Source organism: Merops nubicus, unplaced genomic scaffold (genome assembly GCF_000691845.1).
Source record: "Merops nubicus isolate BGI_N331 unplaced genomic scaffold, ASM69184v1 scaffold6490, whole genome shotgun sequence".
In the NCBI taxonomy this organism is placed as follows: Eukaryota; Metazoa; Chordata; class Aves; order Coraciiformes; family Meropidae; genus Merops; species Merops nubicus.
The window spans coordinates 83,350-102,893 of NW_008580803.1; the positions used below are offsets into that span (position 1 = coordinate 83,350).

The following is a 19,544-nucleotide window of genomic DNA, read 5'->3' on the forward strand; positions in this document are numbered from 1 at the left end:
GAACCCCAAGAAGTGGGAAACTACAGAAACAACAGACACAAAGTTTATTTTTGATCCAGTAGCATTTCTGAAAGCTTCAGAGAGAACGCAGAGCTCTTTGTAAACTTCTTTAAAGAGGTGAGAAATATTTATATAAAAATAGTTTAGATTAAGAGTTTCTCATTATTTTCTACTCCTTTTTTTCTGCTCAGTTCCACACCTACTTCTCCTTCTCCATCCTTCTTGTAAGGTCAGAAGCCTGGTTCAATTCTTGCACTGCTTCAGCTAGTGCCAAATGACACCACTCCACAAAGCCAGGGATGGTGAGAACCTCTGGGCAGCTGAGCCTCAGCTACAAGCAGCATCGATTTTCCCCTGCTTTAAAATGCACATAGAACAAAAGACCCAACGAAGTGAAACAGGGGACAGGAGACAATGCTGCCCACAGGGATGAGAGAGAGAGAACAGCAAGAATCCAAGGGAGAGGTGTGGTGTTGCTCCAGCCTGGCTCCCTAGTTCACTTTTACAACCCAACAGAGCACAGCAATCATTAAACAAGCCTTCAAAGAGCCAAATCTTACCTCAAACACAGCAGTGCTGCTGTTTTACACTGCCATGCTACAGGGGAGATCCACAACAGCTAAATTACACCAATTGCTCTGCTGGAAGCTGCATCTTCTGCTTGTCAGGCTGTTCACACAAGTGCAGTCATGCACTGCTGCCTCGTGCTGCCTTTCTGCAGGCACCTGCTGCAAATCTGGTTCTTCCATCCCATTTGAATCACTGTCCTGTTTGAACATCAGCTCTCAAAGTGCTTCTGTTATTATTTTTGTTCCCTCAGAGTGGTAGTGACAAATGATTAACTGGTACAGTCATCTTTCCACATGAAAGATTTCCCATTTCTAGGTCCACAGAAACAGGGCTACGTTTAGTGCAGGATTTACTCCAAAACAGATTTTAAACACATCCATAAGCATGTCCTGCAAAAAAAAATCCACCCTTGGGGTTTTGTTATTAGACACAAACCCAGTCCTATTAAATTCAGGGAGAGTATGCACCTACATTTACAAGAAGAGAGTGATTTTTGCATAAACAATCAGAGCACTGAAATGGAATTTAAAGGGGACTTCAACCCTAGAAGCCTGGACCCTTTTTCCAGAAAGACTTTAAAGACATCATTTTTTTTCCATGACCTAATGCAACCTTTTTTTTTAAGCCACAATGATGCCAAGTGTTTGCCTGTCAGGAACACAGGAGGTACCCCACACACTCACCAGATTTACACTAACTAGCAACAGGAAATATTTCTCATACCATTAACTAAAAGTCACTTTCCAGTTCCATGTCTCCAATTAATTGTGTAATAGCTGCTCCTGTATTTATGACTTTCAAAAATTCATGTTTATTCTAGAGTCACCTTTCTGTGGTTTATGGATGGATAAGCTAATTAATAGCTTGTAATAAATATATAATTGACCAAGAAATAGTTCTATGAACCCCAAATCCATATGCCCTTAGTTCAAATGTTTTATATTATGCTTCCATTCCTGAAACTGTCTTCATGCTTTTATTCCTCTAATAGAGTATTGGTAGCTTTTAATACCTGAAACTAGAGATATTTGTACATAGACTTTTCCATACTATTTTTTTTCTTCATAGCTGGTGCTGTATTTTTATCATGTCCATGGATTTAGACTTGCACCTGGTTGCTTATTTCCTTATCAACAAACCCAGAGCAATCACCCTGCACATATGATGGGTACAAGGAAATCCCTACAGACTGATCTGGCATTTAGTCCTTGTAATAAACAGCATACACATAAATGCACTTGTATACTGAGAGTTCTCAGTTTTCCATGCTTCAAAGAGACACATTTCAACTAATATTTTATCTGGTTTCCTATTTATTCCAATTTACCCAGTTTTGAATCAAAAAAGTCTTAAAAGAAACAATGACTTCCACTTTATTCCACCTTAACAGAGAGTCAATCCAGGCCATATATATGGGGATAAGTTTTGTACCATCCCATCTCTCCTGACCTGCAGTAATTCTAAGATTTCAAGAAAGGTGGTAGCTGAAAATTAAGGCAGTAAAAGAGAAATATCTGTTACTGAAAGAGTGGGGTGTTAATCTGGTAAGGTTCTTCAGCTGCTACACATCATCTATGTCCTAAAGGTCTCCCACAAGTATTCCACACAACAAAAAGAAATTCAGCTGCTGCACAAGTTGGACTTAAAAGTGTTGGAGCACCTTCTTACTGGAAATTTATCATTGAAGGTAATAATGAAAAATAACTAAATAATTCCTAAATAATAATAAAAAAAGGATAATGAAAACTCCTAGCACCAAAGCTTATTTTCTCTTAAAGGCTACAATGTTGTGGTAAGTTAAAGTTTAAAAAAAGCTACACAAAGGAAACTTCTAGATCTGGTTTTGCTGCTCTGTTGTTCTTGTCTAAGGCTTGAGGAAATTTATGACTTCCTCCTCCTGCTTGTAGCACTGAGAAATCTGCCAGAATACAAGTCTCCTAAATCCTCTGCCTACAGATCTGTGTACCTTTAGTTGATTCAGCTGAAAATGCAAGTCCTTTTGCTTGGGGACAGGGAAGGCTCCCCTTAAATCTACTTTTATTTTTGAAATGCCCTTCTAAAGTGGCTATAAAAAGTATGTTTGAGCTTCTCTGCTCTTTATACTGTATAGGAAGAAGGCCTGAAAATTGGCAGCAGGCATTTCTGCATGTTTTGTACCTCAGAAGTACAAATATGCCAAGAATTCTCATGGTAAATAACAAGCATTTGTCAGGAGTTTGAATTAAACAATGGCAGAAGATACTTTTAAAGGCACTTGAATAAAACTCTTTTGCAATTCTCAATTTTTTTAGAATTATCTGAGAACCTGGAGATAACTTTGTAACATCAAAGATGTGGAAAATCTTCTTTTCAAAGGAAAAAGCCCAACAAAATAAAAAATACAGTTAAGATCATTTTTATACACCACAAAGCAGTAATAAAGATAAATCAGATTTTTAATTCCAATGAAGATCATCAGCTGGCCATTAGTGCAGGTGCTGCTGAAATGGAAAGTCTGGAATTTCATAGAAGTAGCACTGAAATATGTGCACTTTGCAGCTATTTCCCTGGAAAATGGTGGAGGGAGTAACATAATTCTCAACAGCTAAATACTCCCACATGTTGTGTGCAAAATCTTGAGGCTGTCAACCACCAGCTGCCCAGAGATGTTAGCTAAGAACTAAAGCCTTGTGTCACAGCCAAGTGAACTTCTCTTTGGCTCAGCAGGAAGATTTACTGCCCCTCAGCAGAGTACACACCAAGGTGGAAAGGGTTTGACACCAATATCTATGATAACCCCATCAGCTCCACGTCCCAGCTCCTCCCACCTGAACTGGCCTCTCTTGGCTAATGGATGCACCATTCAACAGCCTTGACTTACTGGGAGATGTGAGTGATGGGGGTCAGCAGAGTTTCACCCTCCAGGTCAAGCTCCTCGGCGAAGCTGTTGGTCCTGATGAAGGGTCCTGTGCTCACCTCTAGGAACGTTGGGCTCTTCTTCACTGCGAGGAGACAGGCACACAACACTTACAGCAACAGCATTGGGCTGCCTCAAGGAAGGTCTACCACGCTTTTGGGGCTCTGGAATATTGTGTTTTAACAGCGTGTGAAAACAGAACTGACCACAAAAAACTTGCATATATAAATTTTCAGTTTATGAAAAGTTGAATTTTTAACTCTTCTTCTACCCAAAGAATTTCAACGTCTGCTGAAGACTTAAAGTGAATGGGTTTTATTGTTATTTTTTTTAGTTTGGTTGTTTTGGGTTATTTTTGTTCATGTAGAATGTAGATTCTCTATATCACGTGCAGCTTCCTGCATTATAAATCTTACTGTACAGCACTCAGCCAAATCCCAGACCAGCACTTAACAACAACAGCACGTGAGTGCAATCTAATCATCTGATTGATCAATCAGGCCCTTTTTATATCATCTTTACTTTGTTTTTCCATTTATAATACCATTTTTTTGGGGGATGTAATGACTGTGAGGAAGATTGAAGATCCACAAAGGAGTCTCAGCATTTTGATGGGGAGGAGTTGGCTCCTGTCACGTGCTGTTTGAGGTGGTCTCTTGGTTCCCAATCCCTCCCACACAAGGATGTGGCATCTTTGAGCCCAGACATGAGACAGGCAGCAAGATGCTCAGTTCCTCCAGGATGGGGTCCTTAGCAGGAAGGCCATTTCACAAAACTTCAGCTATTAGAAGTTTTTAGTGGGAAACTTGCTTTTGTACCAACACCTCCATGCATCCAAGAAATTGGGCAGAGCATTACAGATTTCACTTTTAAACTCAGGCTCCTAAATTCAGCCAGACTGACCTTAACAACTCAACATTCTTTCTCCAGCATGATCCTAACCTTTATTAGAGAAGCAATGTGCTGGATCATCCAATGAAAGGATTATAATGTTGTAATTTATCTAGTCTCTACTGTATTAAATAAAATAGAGAAGCTCCAAAATTTGCATATGAACCCACTGCTGTATTTATACATGAGTGCAAATGAATTCCATGCAGAGAAAAATCAACAAGTAAAATTTTGTGGGAATCAAAGGTTTCTGTGGTGGTCTCACAATACACCTACATCTGTGCAATGGGCTGGATCATCCAATGAAAGGATTATAATGTTGTAATTTATCTAGTCTCTACTGTATTAAATAAAATGCTTTATAATGTAATGGTAAATAATGTCCTGCCAAAATGCAACATGAAAATTAAAGGAATACAGCAGAACAGCTAACTTAAATGTGGCCAAATTTATTGAGAAGTGGGGATAGGAGGAAAAAATTGGGTTTTAAAATGCAACCCTTTTACTCTACTAAGTAGATCTCTTTCTATGGCAGAAATGGATTTGAACTTTGACAAACAACCAGAAGATAAAATGTTGTGGTATCATCAGGCACGTGGCCATTCAAAGTACAAGGGGAAAGTCTGCTCCCCAAAATTGTAATAGGAGGGGAAGATCTCTGAAATCACAGTAAGATAGGAGACAACTGTTAGGAGATAAAATTATTAAAAGCAGGAGCCACTTGCAGCACTTAAATGCAAGTTTTATAGCAAGTTTTAGTAAACGTTAGCTCCCTATTTTTGGGTTTAGTATCATATTATTGAATCACTTTGCTGCAACCATCATCTGAGACAGCAGCTGTGAAACAGGCAAAACAATTCCAGATTAAGATATACAGCAGTGACTAAACTGTGCTCAGGAGAGCATTTTTCATTTATTTATTTATTTATGAAAAGAAATTCGTTGCCATTTGACTTTGGAGGAATCTTTGACTTTGGAGGAGTCTTTCTCACAGAGCAGTGTGTGAAAAAAGTTATGTGGAAAAAAAAACCACACTGAATTTCTAAGTAGGCTAAAGGAAAATAAAAAGGAAGCTTTAGAAACTCATGTTCAATGGATAATACTGAGTGAAAAGAAAGAGGACACAGGTGTAGCAAGGGATGTTGACTCCAATTCAGGGGTCCCCAGGTTTTAATTTCTCTATTTTTGATGGGTAGCAGCAGCAGCAACTAATGTAACGAGCACGTTTACCCAAATTCTAACACTGAGCCAAGTAGGACTTTGAAATGGCAGAAAATACACTTCCCACAATATGAGAACTGCTTTTAAACAACCTCTGAACTTTCTGGAACCATTCCAGGTGAGGTTGGATGGAGCTCTGAGAAACCTGCTCAGATGTCCCTGCTCCCTGCAAGGAGGTTGGACTTGGTGACCTTGAAAGGTCCTTCCCCACCCAAATCAGTTTGTGATTCCATGAGCTTTTGATTGAGGACTATAAACACAATAACATGAAATTATTGATGGATTTTTCTATATTACCAACACCACAGTTTTATGTCCCATACAACGTGTATACAGCTTCTCTGATATTGGAGTTTTTGACTAGGAAGATAGAAAATATTTTACACTTCCTTTTTTTTTTTTAAAGCACAGACAAAAAAAAAATATTTAACCAATTTAAAGTAGTTTTCATGGAAAATCTGAGTTTTAATTAATACCTATGGAAAATACCTCTGTTCTGCAGAAAATAGATAAATGTTTTAAAAATAAACATCTGCAATTTACAACCTGAACAACTTTCCCAACCCAAAATTCTACTTATGCTTCCTTTAAATCCCAACACTATAATTTTCTGTGCCCCAGCAGGCAACTCCAGACAGAGCATGGCAAAGATATAGTAATTAATAAAGGTGATGGAGCAATGAAATATTATGAGCTTTACCTGGAGAGGAGGGAGCACTGGAAGACTGCTGGTCTGTGGAAAAGGATGGCCAGGAGCGCTGACAATCTGAGTTAGAGTAAAGATGGACATGAAATATGGATAGAAGAGAGGGGGGGAAAAAAATAAGCTCCAGACAGGCAGCTGAGGAGATGCAGACATACCAAAAATTTAGTGTGTTGTACCTGACATCCTTAAAAACAAACTAAAAAATACTGTGAAAAAGAGTGAAACTCTTCCAGCGTGCATCACGTTAGCCAAATATTAAATCCTCACCATGGAAGGCATCACTGTCCCCTCAAACCTCTTCTTGGCAGTGTCACCTGCTGCAAGATACTCCTCCCTATGTGCCAGTCCCATTTTGAGGGATGTAATCTTTCCATCTCCTCCTTCCTGCCTGACTTGGGCTTTCCTCAAATGTTTCCCTTTCCAAAATGTCCAGCTTCACACACAGGTTGAGAATAAAGCATTTAAAGCTGCCCACTTCAACCATTTAAGGCAAGTGCCTGCCTAAAGCTGAGTTTTTTGGGTGAAAATTTTAGGCAAGCAAGAAAAAGGACTGGACAAAACATAATATTTATGTTATTTGTGCTTTTGAATAGTGTTGTTCTTTTCATATCTACTTCATTAAGAAACGCCTGTGGACTCACACCCTGGCAAGAGTGATGTTTTTCAGAAGCACTGTGTTACTTTTATTTGAAGAGAAAAACACTTGAAACATAATTGTATTGTAATTTTTAAAAAAACTGGAAAAAAAACCTCATTTTGCAAGAGTTCCATCCATGCAAAGCATGGCCCAGCCATGGGGTTTGGGTCTTTGCTGAGCTGATGATGCCAGGAGAAAGGAGGGAAGAAAAGGAGGTGACAATCTCTGGTGGCACAAGAGAGAAGCCAGAGGAAGGATCCAGGAGTGTGAAGATTTGGATATAAATGGGCAGCCCAAAGAGAGAACCAAAATTTATTGAATATGAGAAAAGAGCATATGGATATTTGTCTAGAGGTTTTCTGAGGTTCAAGTGAAAGCTGAATGAGCACCTTTTATTCTTGTACTTCCTCATTTCTTGTTGCACCTGGATTCCATGTGGGTTTAGAGGATAAATTGAACCTTGTATTTTCAGGGAGTTTAATCCAAGCCTGAGCATCCTTGCACTCAATCACTGAAAAGAAGCCTCTGGTGTCTTCAGTGGATGCAGAGCAGACAATTTACAGGGGGCTGTGACTAAATCAGAGGTTCCTTGCCCAGACCTACCCCTACCCTAATCCTAGAGTCTTTGGGGAACACTCAATTGTTAAGAAAGTGCCTCAGCAAGCACATTAGAAAACTGACAGGACTCCATGGCTGCTTAAGCTATCACAGGATCCAGACAAACAAAATAAATGATTTAATTTATGGGTCCCCATCTGTTCACAAATATCTACAGAGCATTTTTACAGGAACAGATGCAGGTAGTTCAGAATGCACAACAGGAAAGGTCAAGCCTGGAATTTTTAATTCCAGCCCAGTCTATTTGTTTAGAATTTAATTCTCTGTTATATTCTCAGCTAACTTAACTACTGGATGATTTATCATTTAAATTTAAATTTTCATTTATTTGTACCTTGTACTTTTTTTTCTATTTTTTATATACCCATGAGCAATTTTCCTCCATTATAAAACCAAAACCAGAGGTCAGCTACTGATATAACTGAGTGCTCACTTTTCTGCTCATAGTGAACTTGTGGGAGCAATAGTGATGACAAGTGTGAGAATGGAAATTTTTTGTCTGTCTAGATCTCCTTGGCTGCAAAAGATTTCTTAGAAACTACATGGCACTAGACACACATAAAAGGCACTGCAAACATCACACTGTCATATGTTGGCATGCCACAGATAGATTTTCCTCAACTTACCAAGCAATTTTAACATTCCTTTTTGTCCTGTATACTTGTAACAGTTTAGAGAGAGCAGAAGAGAGATAGAAAAGAAAAAAAAAAGATAAGTGTCAGAAGAAATAAAGAGAAAATCCTTTTATTGAAATCTATGGATCTGATATTTGATGGGGTGATAACAGGCTGCCTACAAATCATACTGTCCTTTAATCAGCTTAAAAATTTAGTGATAAAAGGTGGGACCTTATCAATCTAAGCATTTGCACAGTTCATTACTTGTCCACCTTTTAACAGCTATGTCATTTCTGCCACCAGCTGCAATCCACAATCATTCCTTAACAGAATCCAAGGACGAGTGGAGACCTCTGGATGTTACAGGGTAAGACAAGACAGGAGTGTACCAAAAAAACACGTGGGAGTTGTGAGTTTCTTCTTGAATTAAACTATGTCTGGTGCCAGCCCCCATTGCTATGGGATTTTACAGGTCATTCCATTTAATCAGGTCAGCCAAATTTTTGAGGAGAAAAAAATACGAGTGCTTAAGGTATCTATAATCAGTAAAACACACTTTAAAAATTAAACCTCATTCTTGCTGCCAAAATTGGAGCAGTACACATTAAAAGCTTCTAATAAAAGTCCATCTGTAAAAAAAACCACGTCGTAAGTTCAGGGTTATTTTGGAAGTTCATTACAGCTAAAGCAACTAAGCTATTAATTATAAGGTGACTATCAAAATTCTTTCTTCTTTTTCCTCATACAGTGAGAGTTAATAGAGATGGATCCACATGTATCTGGAGCTTTCAAAACTTGATTCCCAGCCTGCTCCACTGAGCAGATGGCAGAAGCACACGATGGTTTCATGGAGCAGGTTACGTTCAGTGCAGCCAAGCCATGTCAGCCCCTTTTGGTTGAGGTACAAGCACAACAGTAACACATCTTGGGTAAATTTCATGTGGAAAAGCCAAGAGCTAATCCCTGCAGCTTCAATTCCTTCCAGAACTGGGGAATGTATGCACCAGCCTCAGAGACAGTAGCTCTTCTGGCAGGCAGAAATGACAAATCATCATAGTTTGTCTGCACTGGAACATGCTCATTAAAGCAATAGTTGAATCTCATCCAGACAAGCCAGCAAAAAAAAAGTCAAAAAGCAGAATATTCTTGCTTTAGAATTACCAGAGTTTGTTCTGTCCTCACCCTCTCTTCTACAAAGATTAAAGAGGACCTGGGTGTAAATCACTAATACAAGTTCTTACATTTACTGGCATTTTATAATGGAATTTCTTACCAGAATTCTCATAGGGTTCAAAACTGAAGTCAGGTTTCCTGTCCTCTGTCACATGGTCATATGTGATGTGTGGAACAGTTAACATCCTATCTGGAGAAGCAGGTCCATTGTCCTTGTCTATCTTAAATTTCTTCCTTTTAACCTAAAAACAGAAATACATTGAATTACTCAAACCAAGCCACATTTAGCTGCTTCTTCAGTACTCTTTTCAATAATAATGCAATCCCCAAAGAGCTATAACGAGTCAAAGAGTCCTTGAATAATTACATTTTCATGATGCTACACTATATTTCTCACTGAGTGCTCCTCATCCTACCAAAACTGCCTAATTACTGGAATTCTGCACAATTGTTGTTAGCAAATCCCTTGCCTGCAGGACAAAAGCCTTGCTCTCTCTCAGACAGATGTAAATCAAACTATTCCACCCTCTCTTTAGCATTTTATGGATGCAATAAATCACACTTCCAGCAAAAAGCAAAGGGGTATATTGCTACTGAGCTCAGGTGAACCTGGGATACTAGGGAAGATTTTTGCACATCCTCCTCTCCTCCCAGCTTGAGACTACTGGGCAATGCTCCTACAACAGAGAGGGGGAAGCCTCACATCATCTAAAGATCCTAACAAAGGGGTTTGTTGCTGGTTTTTCAAACAAAACAATTCTTAACCTGGGAAATTAGTTGATAAGAATATACTACCATAGGTAGGCACAAGATGTCTTCACTAGAGAAGCTTAACAAGTCACAAAATTAATAGCTGGGAGAAGAAACAGTTTTGTTGGGTATAAGAAAAAAAAACCAAACCTAACCCAAACAATTAAAAGTTACTGTTTTGGAAATAGTAATTTTCCTTTTTTCCACTTTCTTTCTAGTTTTCCAAACAACAACAGTTAAATTATTGATGGATGTGCCTGAGTTAGCTCATTATTGCTCTTTCCCACACCCACAGATCACTTAAAAAAAGTCTGAAGTAAATGAAATTACAGTTTAAAATATGTGTATGCCAAAAATCCCCAAACTGAAACGAAAATAAAACTTTGAAACCAGGTAACAATCTGTAAAACAACCAGAACAAATAGCCTCTAAAGAGTAAACAAATTCAACCTCATTTCAAATCTTTAATTTACTATTTTAGGAGATATTAGTTACTGGTACCATCACTGATTTCTTCGGTTTCGGACTGGGAGACAGCAAATGATAATTTCTGGTGGGTTTCCTGATGTATATTTTCCAGGTGGAAGAGTCTGGGTTTTCTGCTGCATAGCACCTCCAGGCAGTCTACAACAAACAATTTAAGCAACAGAACCATTAATGCATTTGTAGCTATCTGTACTGCAAAGGAACCTGTAAGGAGAGTGGAAGTTGTTCTTTATTTAGTAGTATTCTTGAATTTTCCCACTGGAAACACGAGCTCAGTGTGGTTTAGAATCCTTATTTAGTAAACAGAAAACACATAGTTTGAACTGGGTGAACCAAAAGGGAAGATCTGTCCTTCCAAGTGCAGCTTTTGTTCACATTGACAACAAATAAGAGTGAGTTCTAGACTGGACTCAAAAGGCTTGGGTGGAATTTCCAGCTCTGCCCCAGTTTCCCTCTCTGACTTGGAGCATTTTGCCTCTGGCATTCTGTGCTTCAGGCTCCTACTCAGGAAACAAAAATCATTCTTCTCTGCTTCACAAGAGCACTATCAGAACAAAAAATCACCAGAACAGTTGTGATGTGGTCAGTAGGGCTAAATTCATCCTGAGAAATGAGATTAAAAGCAGGAGAGACCAGCACCAGTGGTTAACCAGGAGCCAAAACCCCAAACCATCCCTCCCTCCTGCCAATCACTATTGATTTAAGTGTTATGTTCTCAGACAAAAAGGAGGAAAAGTAGGTCCAGAGGACAAGACCAACCAGATACAGACCACTACCTAATTCTTTTCCAAGTGTGTAAATCTATCATCCAAGCTGATTAATAATTAGCCTCCAAATTAGAATGGCACACTACACACACTGCATGAAAATAGGACACACATAAACACACACAAAATCTAAAATAGGAGAGGCCAGAAAAGGGTGGGAGATCTTTTGACTTTGACTAGATCAAAGAAACAAATCATAGAAGAGTTTGGGGTGGAAGAGACCTTAAAGATCATCTAGTTCCAGCTCCCCTGTTGTGGGCAAGGGCAACAAGACTTCAGCTCTTCTCTTTCTTGCAATTATTTAATAAATTTCTTGGTTTAAGGATAATTTTTGTAAGTTTTTTATAGAGCACTTGTTAAATTGGGCCTTTAGAGGTCTGAGATTATTAGTAAATCACAATTACTGCTATTAAGAACAGGTAGTCAGCAACTCATTGTCTACCCTCCACTCCTCCTCAACATTTTGGATGGAGCCAAGTACAACATCCTGGTCATACAGTCACAGGCTGCTCAATAATTTGGGGTTGATTTCCCAAAAGAATCAGTGGGAACACTAAAAATCCATTCTTTACAAACCCATATTTTTTTCTGCCCATGCAATCCAAACGAAACACACTGAGACAGAAGATTTTTTTGGCTAATCTCTGGCTATAACCAGAGCCCTAAATTTAAACCTTTTTCACATTAACTCTGGGACTGTTTAGTTTCAAGCATAAACTTCACAGTTAGCTACTGTTTCCATAAAGAGCCTGACCTGGAAATCCACATTCACTCATGAAGCTAGAGAAATAAGTCATAGGAGAACACCAAAATGATACAGCTTAGGTGTAGCATTAAATTTGATCCCCCTTCTTCTACAGCTACATGCAGATACTGAGGGAGGGAGGCAGGAAAAGCTGGAAAAACCCAGAAAGAAACAATATTAGTCCTTTTCTGGGGTGAAATGCTGGCTCCACTGCAGTAAAGGATAAAAATCTCAGTCACCTTACTGACACTGAACTCCAACTATATTTTTAATTTTTAATTCCCCTTAATTTTTAAGGGGATCAAAGTTTTTCTACCCTTATGCTACCCTACATGAAAAGACTGATTTGGAGGTTCCCATTGGGTCCAAACCACCCAACCTGGAGCTGAAACGTTCAGATGTGTTTTTCCTATTTAACATGCTGACTTAATTCTCCTGAACTTTGAGATTTTTAAGAATTTATTTGTCCCAGGGAAAACCTTGACCTTCTCCAGGTGGCCCTGCTCTGGCAGGGGGGTTGGACTAGAAGATCTTCCAAGGTCCCTTCCAACCCTTAATATTCTGTGATAACAAAGCATATCTGACATTTGTCTCCACAAACAACAATGTATTGTTAGAAGTACAATTTTACATGAAGCCTTCTCTCTGGTTTTCACTGCTGCAATCATATTTCATGAATTTTTCTGTAATTCCAGGTTAACCTTCAGTTTTGATTTTAACCAGCTGAATTTACACTGATTTGTGAGTGAACTTTTCTGCTCATTAGCTTGCATTAAAGGTGGGATTTCCAAAGCCACTGAAAAAACTTGCACGTGTAACTCCTACGCAGCTTTTAATGGAAATCAGGCGTGGAAATACTGCCAACAGTTTTGCAAAAAAAAGCCTATAAATGGAAATAAATGATACTGTGCAAAATGCAGGAACTCTGTACCTGTATGAGGGAGGCAGCAGCTGGAATCTGACGGTTGAAATGCTTCTGTCTTTGTTTCTGTTGTACCTTTAGGGCAAAGCCTGAACCAAGAATTCCCTGGGGGAAGAAAGAAAACACAGATCTGATTTTTTTTTTTGTTTAAGCAGGATAAAAACCACACACAAGCTTGCCAAATTGTGTTGTATTAATAAACTTCCATTTAGCATCATAAAACCCAACTAATTATTTCGAGGAAATGACTTAATACTGTTAAGTTTGGAGACTCTCAAACTCTGAATGGGATCATGCCCTGATCCAAAGCCTGTTTAAGTCAGCTGGACTCAAATCCTCAAGGGCAAGCAGAAATGACATTTCATCCCCTCTAAAAGCCTCATAAATTCTCGTGCAGGGGAATGACAGAATCGGGAGAAATATTAACCTGATGTGCTTAACTTCATTTTTATGAGAAGTAAAGCCCTGGCATGGCATGACTCAGGTCACAAGAAAGACCTTTTAAGTGTAATGTGGTAATTTCTCTTTCCATATGTTAAGCCAGGCTGTGAGGAGAGGACAAAGAAGAGGAAAAGGAATAATCAAAATTGGTCAGGACCTCAGGGAGTTCAGCATAAGGCCATCTAATTCAATCTCAGGATAACAGACTAATGGCACTGGATGGTGTACAGCCCAAAATAGCCTCTGAACTACTAACTTCATAAGTTACTAACTATATATAGTTACTAACTATAACTACTAACTTCAAAATGAAGTCTAGAGTGAGTCATTTCTGTAGGCATTTGCATAGCTATAGACACATTTAACTGAGGTTTTAGTAACACAGATAACAACAAAATCTTCTATGAATCATCTGACATGACTACACCTACTCAACAAAAGCATAATTCATTTTCCCCATATGGTAGTCAAGGCACCAGAGCAGCCACTGATCTTGGCTCAACCTCTAAGAACTGTATTAGTCATCAAGTGTTTTCAAGGGAACAGGAAAGGCCCTTCCTATTATGTTCGTTTAGCAAAGATCAAAGAGTTAATGATGCTCAGACATCACTTATTTGGGAAATGAAGGATGGGTGCTGGATCCAGAACCCACACCAGTGGTGTTTAGCCACAACAATTAACTTCTGACTGTGATCTCAGCCAGCTCCTCTTATTTAAAACAGCAACAAGGCAACGTGCAATAGTTACTGCCTACCATCCACTGCTAGAGCTTCAAACCCTACATTTCCCCTTGGGCCAACTCACAAGAACAATTTCACTGAGTAATAAAATCCCACTGATAAAGGGGGTTGGTGGTGATTGTTTTACTTCTACCAACAACTGGGGAAATCTGACAGGTAAACATAAAATAAATGGGAATAAATGGAAAAGCTTAGAATGAACAGGGGGGGAGAATATGCTTGAGTGGCAAACTGATGCTGGAGGGTCTGAAAATCTACACTTTATTACCTTCCTCTGCAAATATTGCAGCACTTTAAAGCAAGTCATTAATTTCAAAGAAAGCCACTGGAGTTTTAATAGTTACCATTTTACCTTGTGAAGGATTTTTGTGAGAGTACTGACATAAGAGTATTCTTCTCACCCATCATGTTCCTACTCCCACCACTTCACCAACAACTGCTAATGCCACTGTTCATCTCACTGAACTGAAAAACTTGCTGAAAATAAACATTTCAGCAGCACCTTTCAGGCTGCACAAACATTTTAACAGCACAATTCAGGAATATTGCTAAATTTGTGGAGGGAAAAAAGAAATACCCTTAACTACCTGTGGCACTGAACATTTTGGGTTTTCAAATCAGAGTCCAGGTTTGATTTTGAATTTATCCTTGGTACTCAAGTGCCTTGTTCCTTGTTAGAAAGTACTTGGGAAGCTGTTTTCAGTACAAAGTGCTACAACTCCTTTAAGAGCTCAGCTTTAGGTCACTTGAAAAATGGAATTTTGGCCATGGACAGACACTAACTTGGCAAAGAGCTGCATCAGTGTTCCTGGCTGCTTACTGTCATCTCTCTGCCAGCAACACCTTTTCAGCAGCTCTGCTGGAGGAGGGATGTGTGTGAGAACCCTACAGTTCACCCCAGACCTGATCAGTTGGGTAAACTGTGAGTGAATGCCTTCAAAAGCCAGAACACCACTGAGTGATTGAGTCCAGAAGTAATTAGCATGAAAACTCTGTTCATTTACACTTCTGAGATGGGCAGAAGTATTTTGAATTAAAGATCTCATACATATCTTGATATTAAAGATCAAATACATATTTAAACACTACATATTTACTTATAGGACTTCTTATAGAGCTAATTAGAGAAGCTTTTTTTTTGCTCTTACAAGCTCCATACATTTTAACTACAACACAAAACTTTAATACAAAGCTTTCACAACATCAGGTTAAATGAAAGGTTAAAGAATCATTAACAAAAGTTTCCTCTGATGACTAGTGACTGCAGTGCCAGCCAAAAGCAGAAGACAACCTACCGCAGGCAGTGCAAAAAACGATATTGCAAAGACTGAAAAACAAGATGCAATGGTCTTTCCTATCCAGGTCTGAGGCACTTTATCCCCATAGCCAATAGTTGTAACAGTCACCTGTAAAGAAAAGTGCAGAGAGCATTACAGCAAGCAATAATGTGGCAGTTTAGGGTTGTTTTCTTCTTTTTATTTCTTTTAAAGAAGCATCAGTTGCATTCCTAAGTTTCCCAATTTAATGTGTGACTTTAATGAAGGCAACTCTCCTCCTCCAGGTTTCCTTCCCTGTCTATAAGAGCTGGAAAAATGTTCAGGAAATGGAATGACAAGAAAATAGGTGTTGAAAATCTTGTAGAGTAAACCCATCCATTTAAGTCTTCATGGCTGAGGCACTTCACAGCACGTGAAGTTACTGGGATTGGGGTTGTCTGCCCACGTCCTCTGCTTTCCTTAGGGGGAGGCTGCCAGCATCCTGAACTGCTGATGTTCTTCACGGGCAGGAGATGTTTGCTGAGAGTTATGGGGCTGTGCATAAGAAGAACATACACATACTGCAACCATGGACTACGCCTGGGGTCAGAGAAGAAGGAATCCAGAGAATAATATTGGTATAAATAGCAAGAGAAGCCAAACATTTTCCATGCAGTAAAGATCCTGAAAACACAGTCTCTAATGAATCACTAATTCATATAATACATCAAGAGCAAGAAGAGATAATTTAGTGCACACACACAGGAAACATCTGTTGAGTTTGGGTTTCAGAGCACTGGAGTGAAGGTTGCCACCACAGTGGTGGAGCATAAGGCTTAATAAGTCATCATTTGCATGAGCTCAAGGGAAGAATGGGTTTGTTTGAAGCAGAAGGATACGTTTGGCATCTGAGAGCAATTTAAATTCACCTATGTCACGAGCTGTTTCTGAAATTGGAAATTAGAGAGATTTTTATCTGTGACTTTGAAGGCAGCTAACCAAACCAGAGCATGTGAAACCACAGGAAGCTCTCGGGTGGTTGAAGGACACACCTCAATTGCTGGCTGTTCAGGTTTTCTTCTGACAGCCTGGGCTTCACCTGCCCAGGACACAGAGGGTGTTAGTCCTGGATGATGCACAGCCCATCCCCACCACGTCCTGCAGCTGCTCCTAGCTGGAGTTCATCCTACCCATGGCTGCAGAAACAAAGGCAACACCCAGGACAGCATCTCTGGGGGAGGAGAGGAGGGAAGGGCAGAGGTAGAGACATACAGAGGAGATGGGATGGAGAACTGAGGCTTGGGGAAGTAAAAGGCTGTGAGAAGTGCTTTGGGAAAAGTGTGTGGCCACTTTAATATTGTCCAGACAGCAGTGGAAAATCCTGTGGATCTCAGTTCCAACCTGAGCTGTGCCTCAGAGGCACACGAAGCCATCCATCCATCCCCAAATTATCCACCTTGGAGCTACACCATCAGGTGTCTGTGAGACATGACAAAGGGACAGCCCTAGCTGCTGGAGCTGGGGATGTTAGAAGTTTCTTGCAAGTTGCTGCTAATACCCAAAACATTTGAGTATTAGCATTTAATTTTTAACACAAGTTTTAAAAACGTGGTTTATTTCCAAAACTGTTTCATACCCTACAAAAGCATTTTAGGATTTAGTGAGGTGAGTTAAGCACCCAAGTTTCATTGCCTGTGTTCCTGAAATTGTTGTTGAAATCACCACCTTAATTCAAGGCCTGATGAGGAACTGAAGGGGTGACATTATCTCCTCACCTACATTAAAAAAATACATCCTATATACTGATTACAATTCCCTGCTCAAAAAATACAGTATAAAAAAGGAAATGTAATTATGGGAAATAAAAGATTATGAAGGCAAGATAGTGGTTTATGCCTTAGTTTTTGAAAAGACTTCAGTCCATATCATTGAAAAAATTTATTAACTATTCTGTGTCACAATCTAAACAGAAATAGGGGATTTTGAGCTGACTGAAGCATAACTGGCAAAAAGTTCAGTTTTTGAGAAGTATTTGTCTCCCTTTTCCCACCTCCCCAACCTTTCTGAAAGGGTCTATATGAAGCATCAGTGACACAAGAAAATTATTTTCTGTACTCTTCATTTAGAAATTAAAAAGAAAGTTTGGAAATTGGGTTGAAAATCCAAGTGCATGTTTAAGTTAAAACATTTTTCTCTGCTCTCATAGCTCTGATCCATCTACAAACATATTGTATTCCAAAATGACATGTTCTTTTTTCCCCAAGGTATATGCTGTTGACATCTTACATGCCAAGTTTCTGCCCTAAATTAATTTTTACAGCCAGATTATAACCCCCTAAAGAGCACAGTTCTAATTTTACAGTTGTAAAATAGGATCTTATGATGGAAATACTGACTCAACTTCTACCCTAGCATAGGAAATACGTTGGCATAATCAAATTAAATTGACACAAGAGCTCACACATTAAATTTTCATTGAAAAGCAGCATGTAAAACTAATTGTTTTAATTAGGAACAAAATTACATTCATTCATTGACTATTTCAGAACTTTGATCTGATGTACATCACCAAAGGCTTTGGTATTGTGGCTAATCTTGTTCTTATTAAATAGGAATCAGTAGTCTGAAGGAGGAAATATAAAGGAAAAATCCACCCAGTAAGAAGAAATAGAACTTCTGGTCAGCACTGAGTAAGGGAGGGATTTTATTCAGGGCTATCAGGCTCAAGTGAGCCCAGCAAAGTCATCAGGTGAGTAACAATGTTCTGCTGATGAAATCCTTGCTGTGAGCTTTGCAAAAATTTGGTTAAAAGGTTACAAAGTACAAGAACACATGATTCAGAGGTATTAAAAATGCAGATATCACAGGACTGAGGGAGCAAACACAAGCTAAAAGATTAAAACCCACAAGGGCAAGTCACCTTCTAGAAAATACCTTCACTACTTTGCTTTTAAATTTGCAGCACTGCAATTTCCAAATCACTTGCAGGAGGTATTGTTTTGCATATCAGATACCACCCAGAATTTTCTGACCCGCTTACAGCACCCATCTTAAGTCACATAATACAAAACCGACATCCAGTGATACACCAGAAACATCGACCTGCTCCTGACTCTCCACAGTTTTACAGTAAATTCCAGTTTCCATAATGCACACAGTAGGAGCCTTTCTACTGCTGGACACCTTATCCAGCCAAATGCATTCATGGAAGCTGAATATAAAGTGGAATCTTTCCAAGCTGCTGAAATCCATGCAGCACAAGTGTGAAAGGACAAGATGCTCATGTCCTAATTTCACCATGAAGTATGCAACCTGTATAAAGCTATAAAAAGCCCCAGTGTTCTTTCAATATTTGGAATTCTTTTCCAGATGACAATATTTTAGTTCCTTGTGCATGTAAGGATGTTAGAGGGAAGAACCAATTCACACAACAAGTTCCACTTTCTTCTCCAAATCACTTCATTGCAGCACTGAGAGAAGATTCAAGTTACAGCCTTCAGTGGGACAAGTCAAGAGACTGTTCTACTGAGCACAAACATTTTAAACCATTGGATTTAAAAGTGTAATCCAAAGATGAAGGGACTTCTGGTCAGTACTGTTACAAAAATTTAAAAGGGATGGCTGGATTCTTTTCCTTCCTAAAATTTCAAGGCTGTTTTTGTATCACTTTCATTGCTCACACCACCATTCTTGATGCAGCCCAAGTACAACACCACAGCTGTGTGAAGACACAACCACAGCTGAAGGACACTGAAACACTTTTAATGACTCAGGATATGAAATGGAAGAACCCACCCAATTGCAAACACAACCACCAACCCATTAACTTCAGAGTCATCTCTCTCAAACTACAGCTCCTCAGTGCTGTGTAGCCACTGCTCTTAGATCTTAGTTTAATACCTCCTCAAGGTGTCATTTTCAGCCACCCATCAGTTCCAACAAACTCCTGGCCACTTTAAACCTCCTAATCAAATGGTGGCCCCAACTGAACATCTCCACTTGTGAAAGAAGAGTCTTAAAAAAAACCCCAACCCAACAACTTACAAAAGTTAAGCTGAAGCCTTGAGCTCACCTAAATTTGCAAAGTCTGTTCTGAGGAATAGAAAGC

The 19,544-nt window shown here is 39.2% G+C and overlaps 1 protein-coding gene across 1 annotated transcript in view; it reads right to left on the reverse strand.

Annotated features, from left to right (window-relative positions):
- Positions 1-3,426: 3,426 nt before the first annotated feature.
- The window catches only part of LOC103772690 (potassium voltage-gated channel subfamily KQT member 1-like), a 29,721-nt gene continuing 13,603 nt past the window's right edge, over positions 3,427-19,544 (reverse strand). Inside the window, exons 7-11 of the mRNA XM_008940069.1 lie at positions 15,476-15,586; positions 13,009-13,104; positions 10,581-10,703; positions 9,430-9,571; positions 3,427-3,551 (exon numbers count right to left, since the gene is read on the reverse strand). Coding sequence (XP_008938317.1) covers positions 3,427-3,551; positions 9,430-9,571; positions 10,581-10,703; positions 13,009-13,104; positions 15,476-15,586 — 597 coding nt within the window. The remainder of the gene's footprint in view (positions 3,552-9,429; positions 9,572-10,580; positions 10,704-13,008; positions 13,105-15,475; positions 15,587-19,544) is intronic.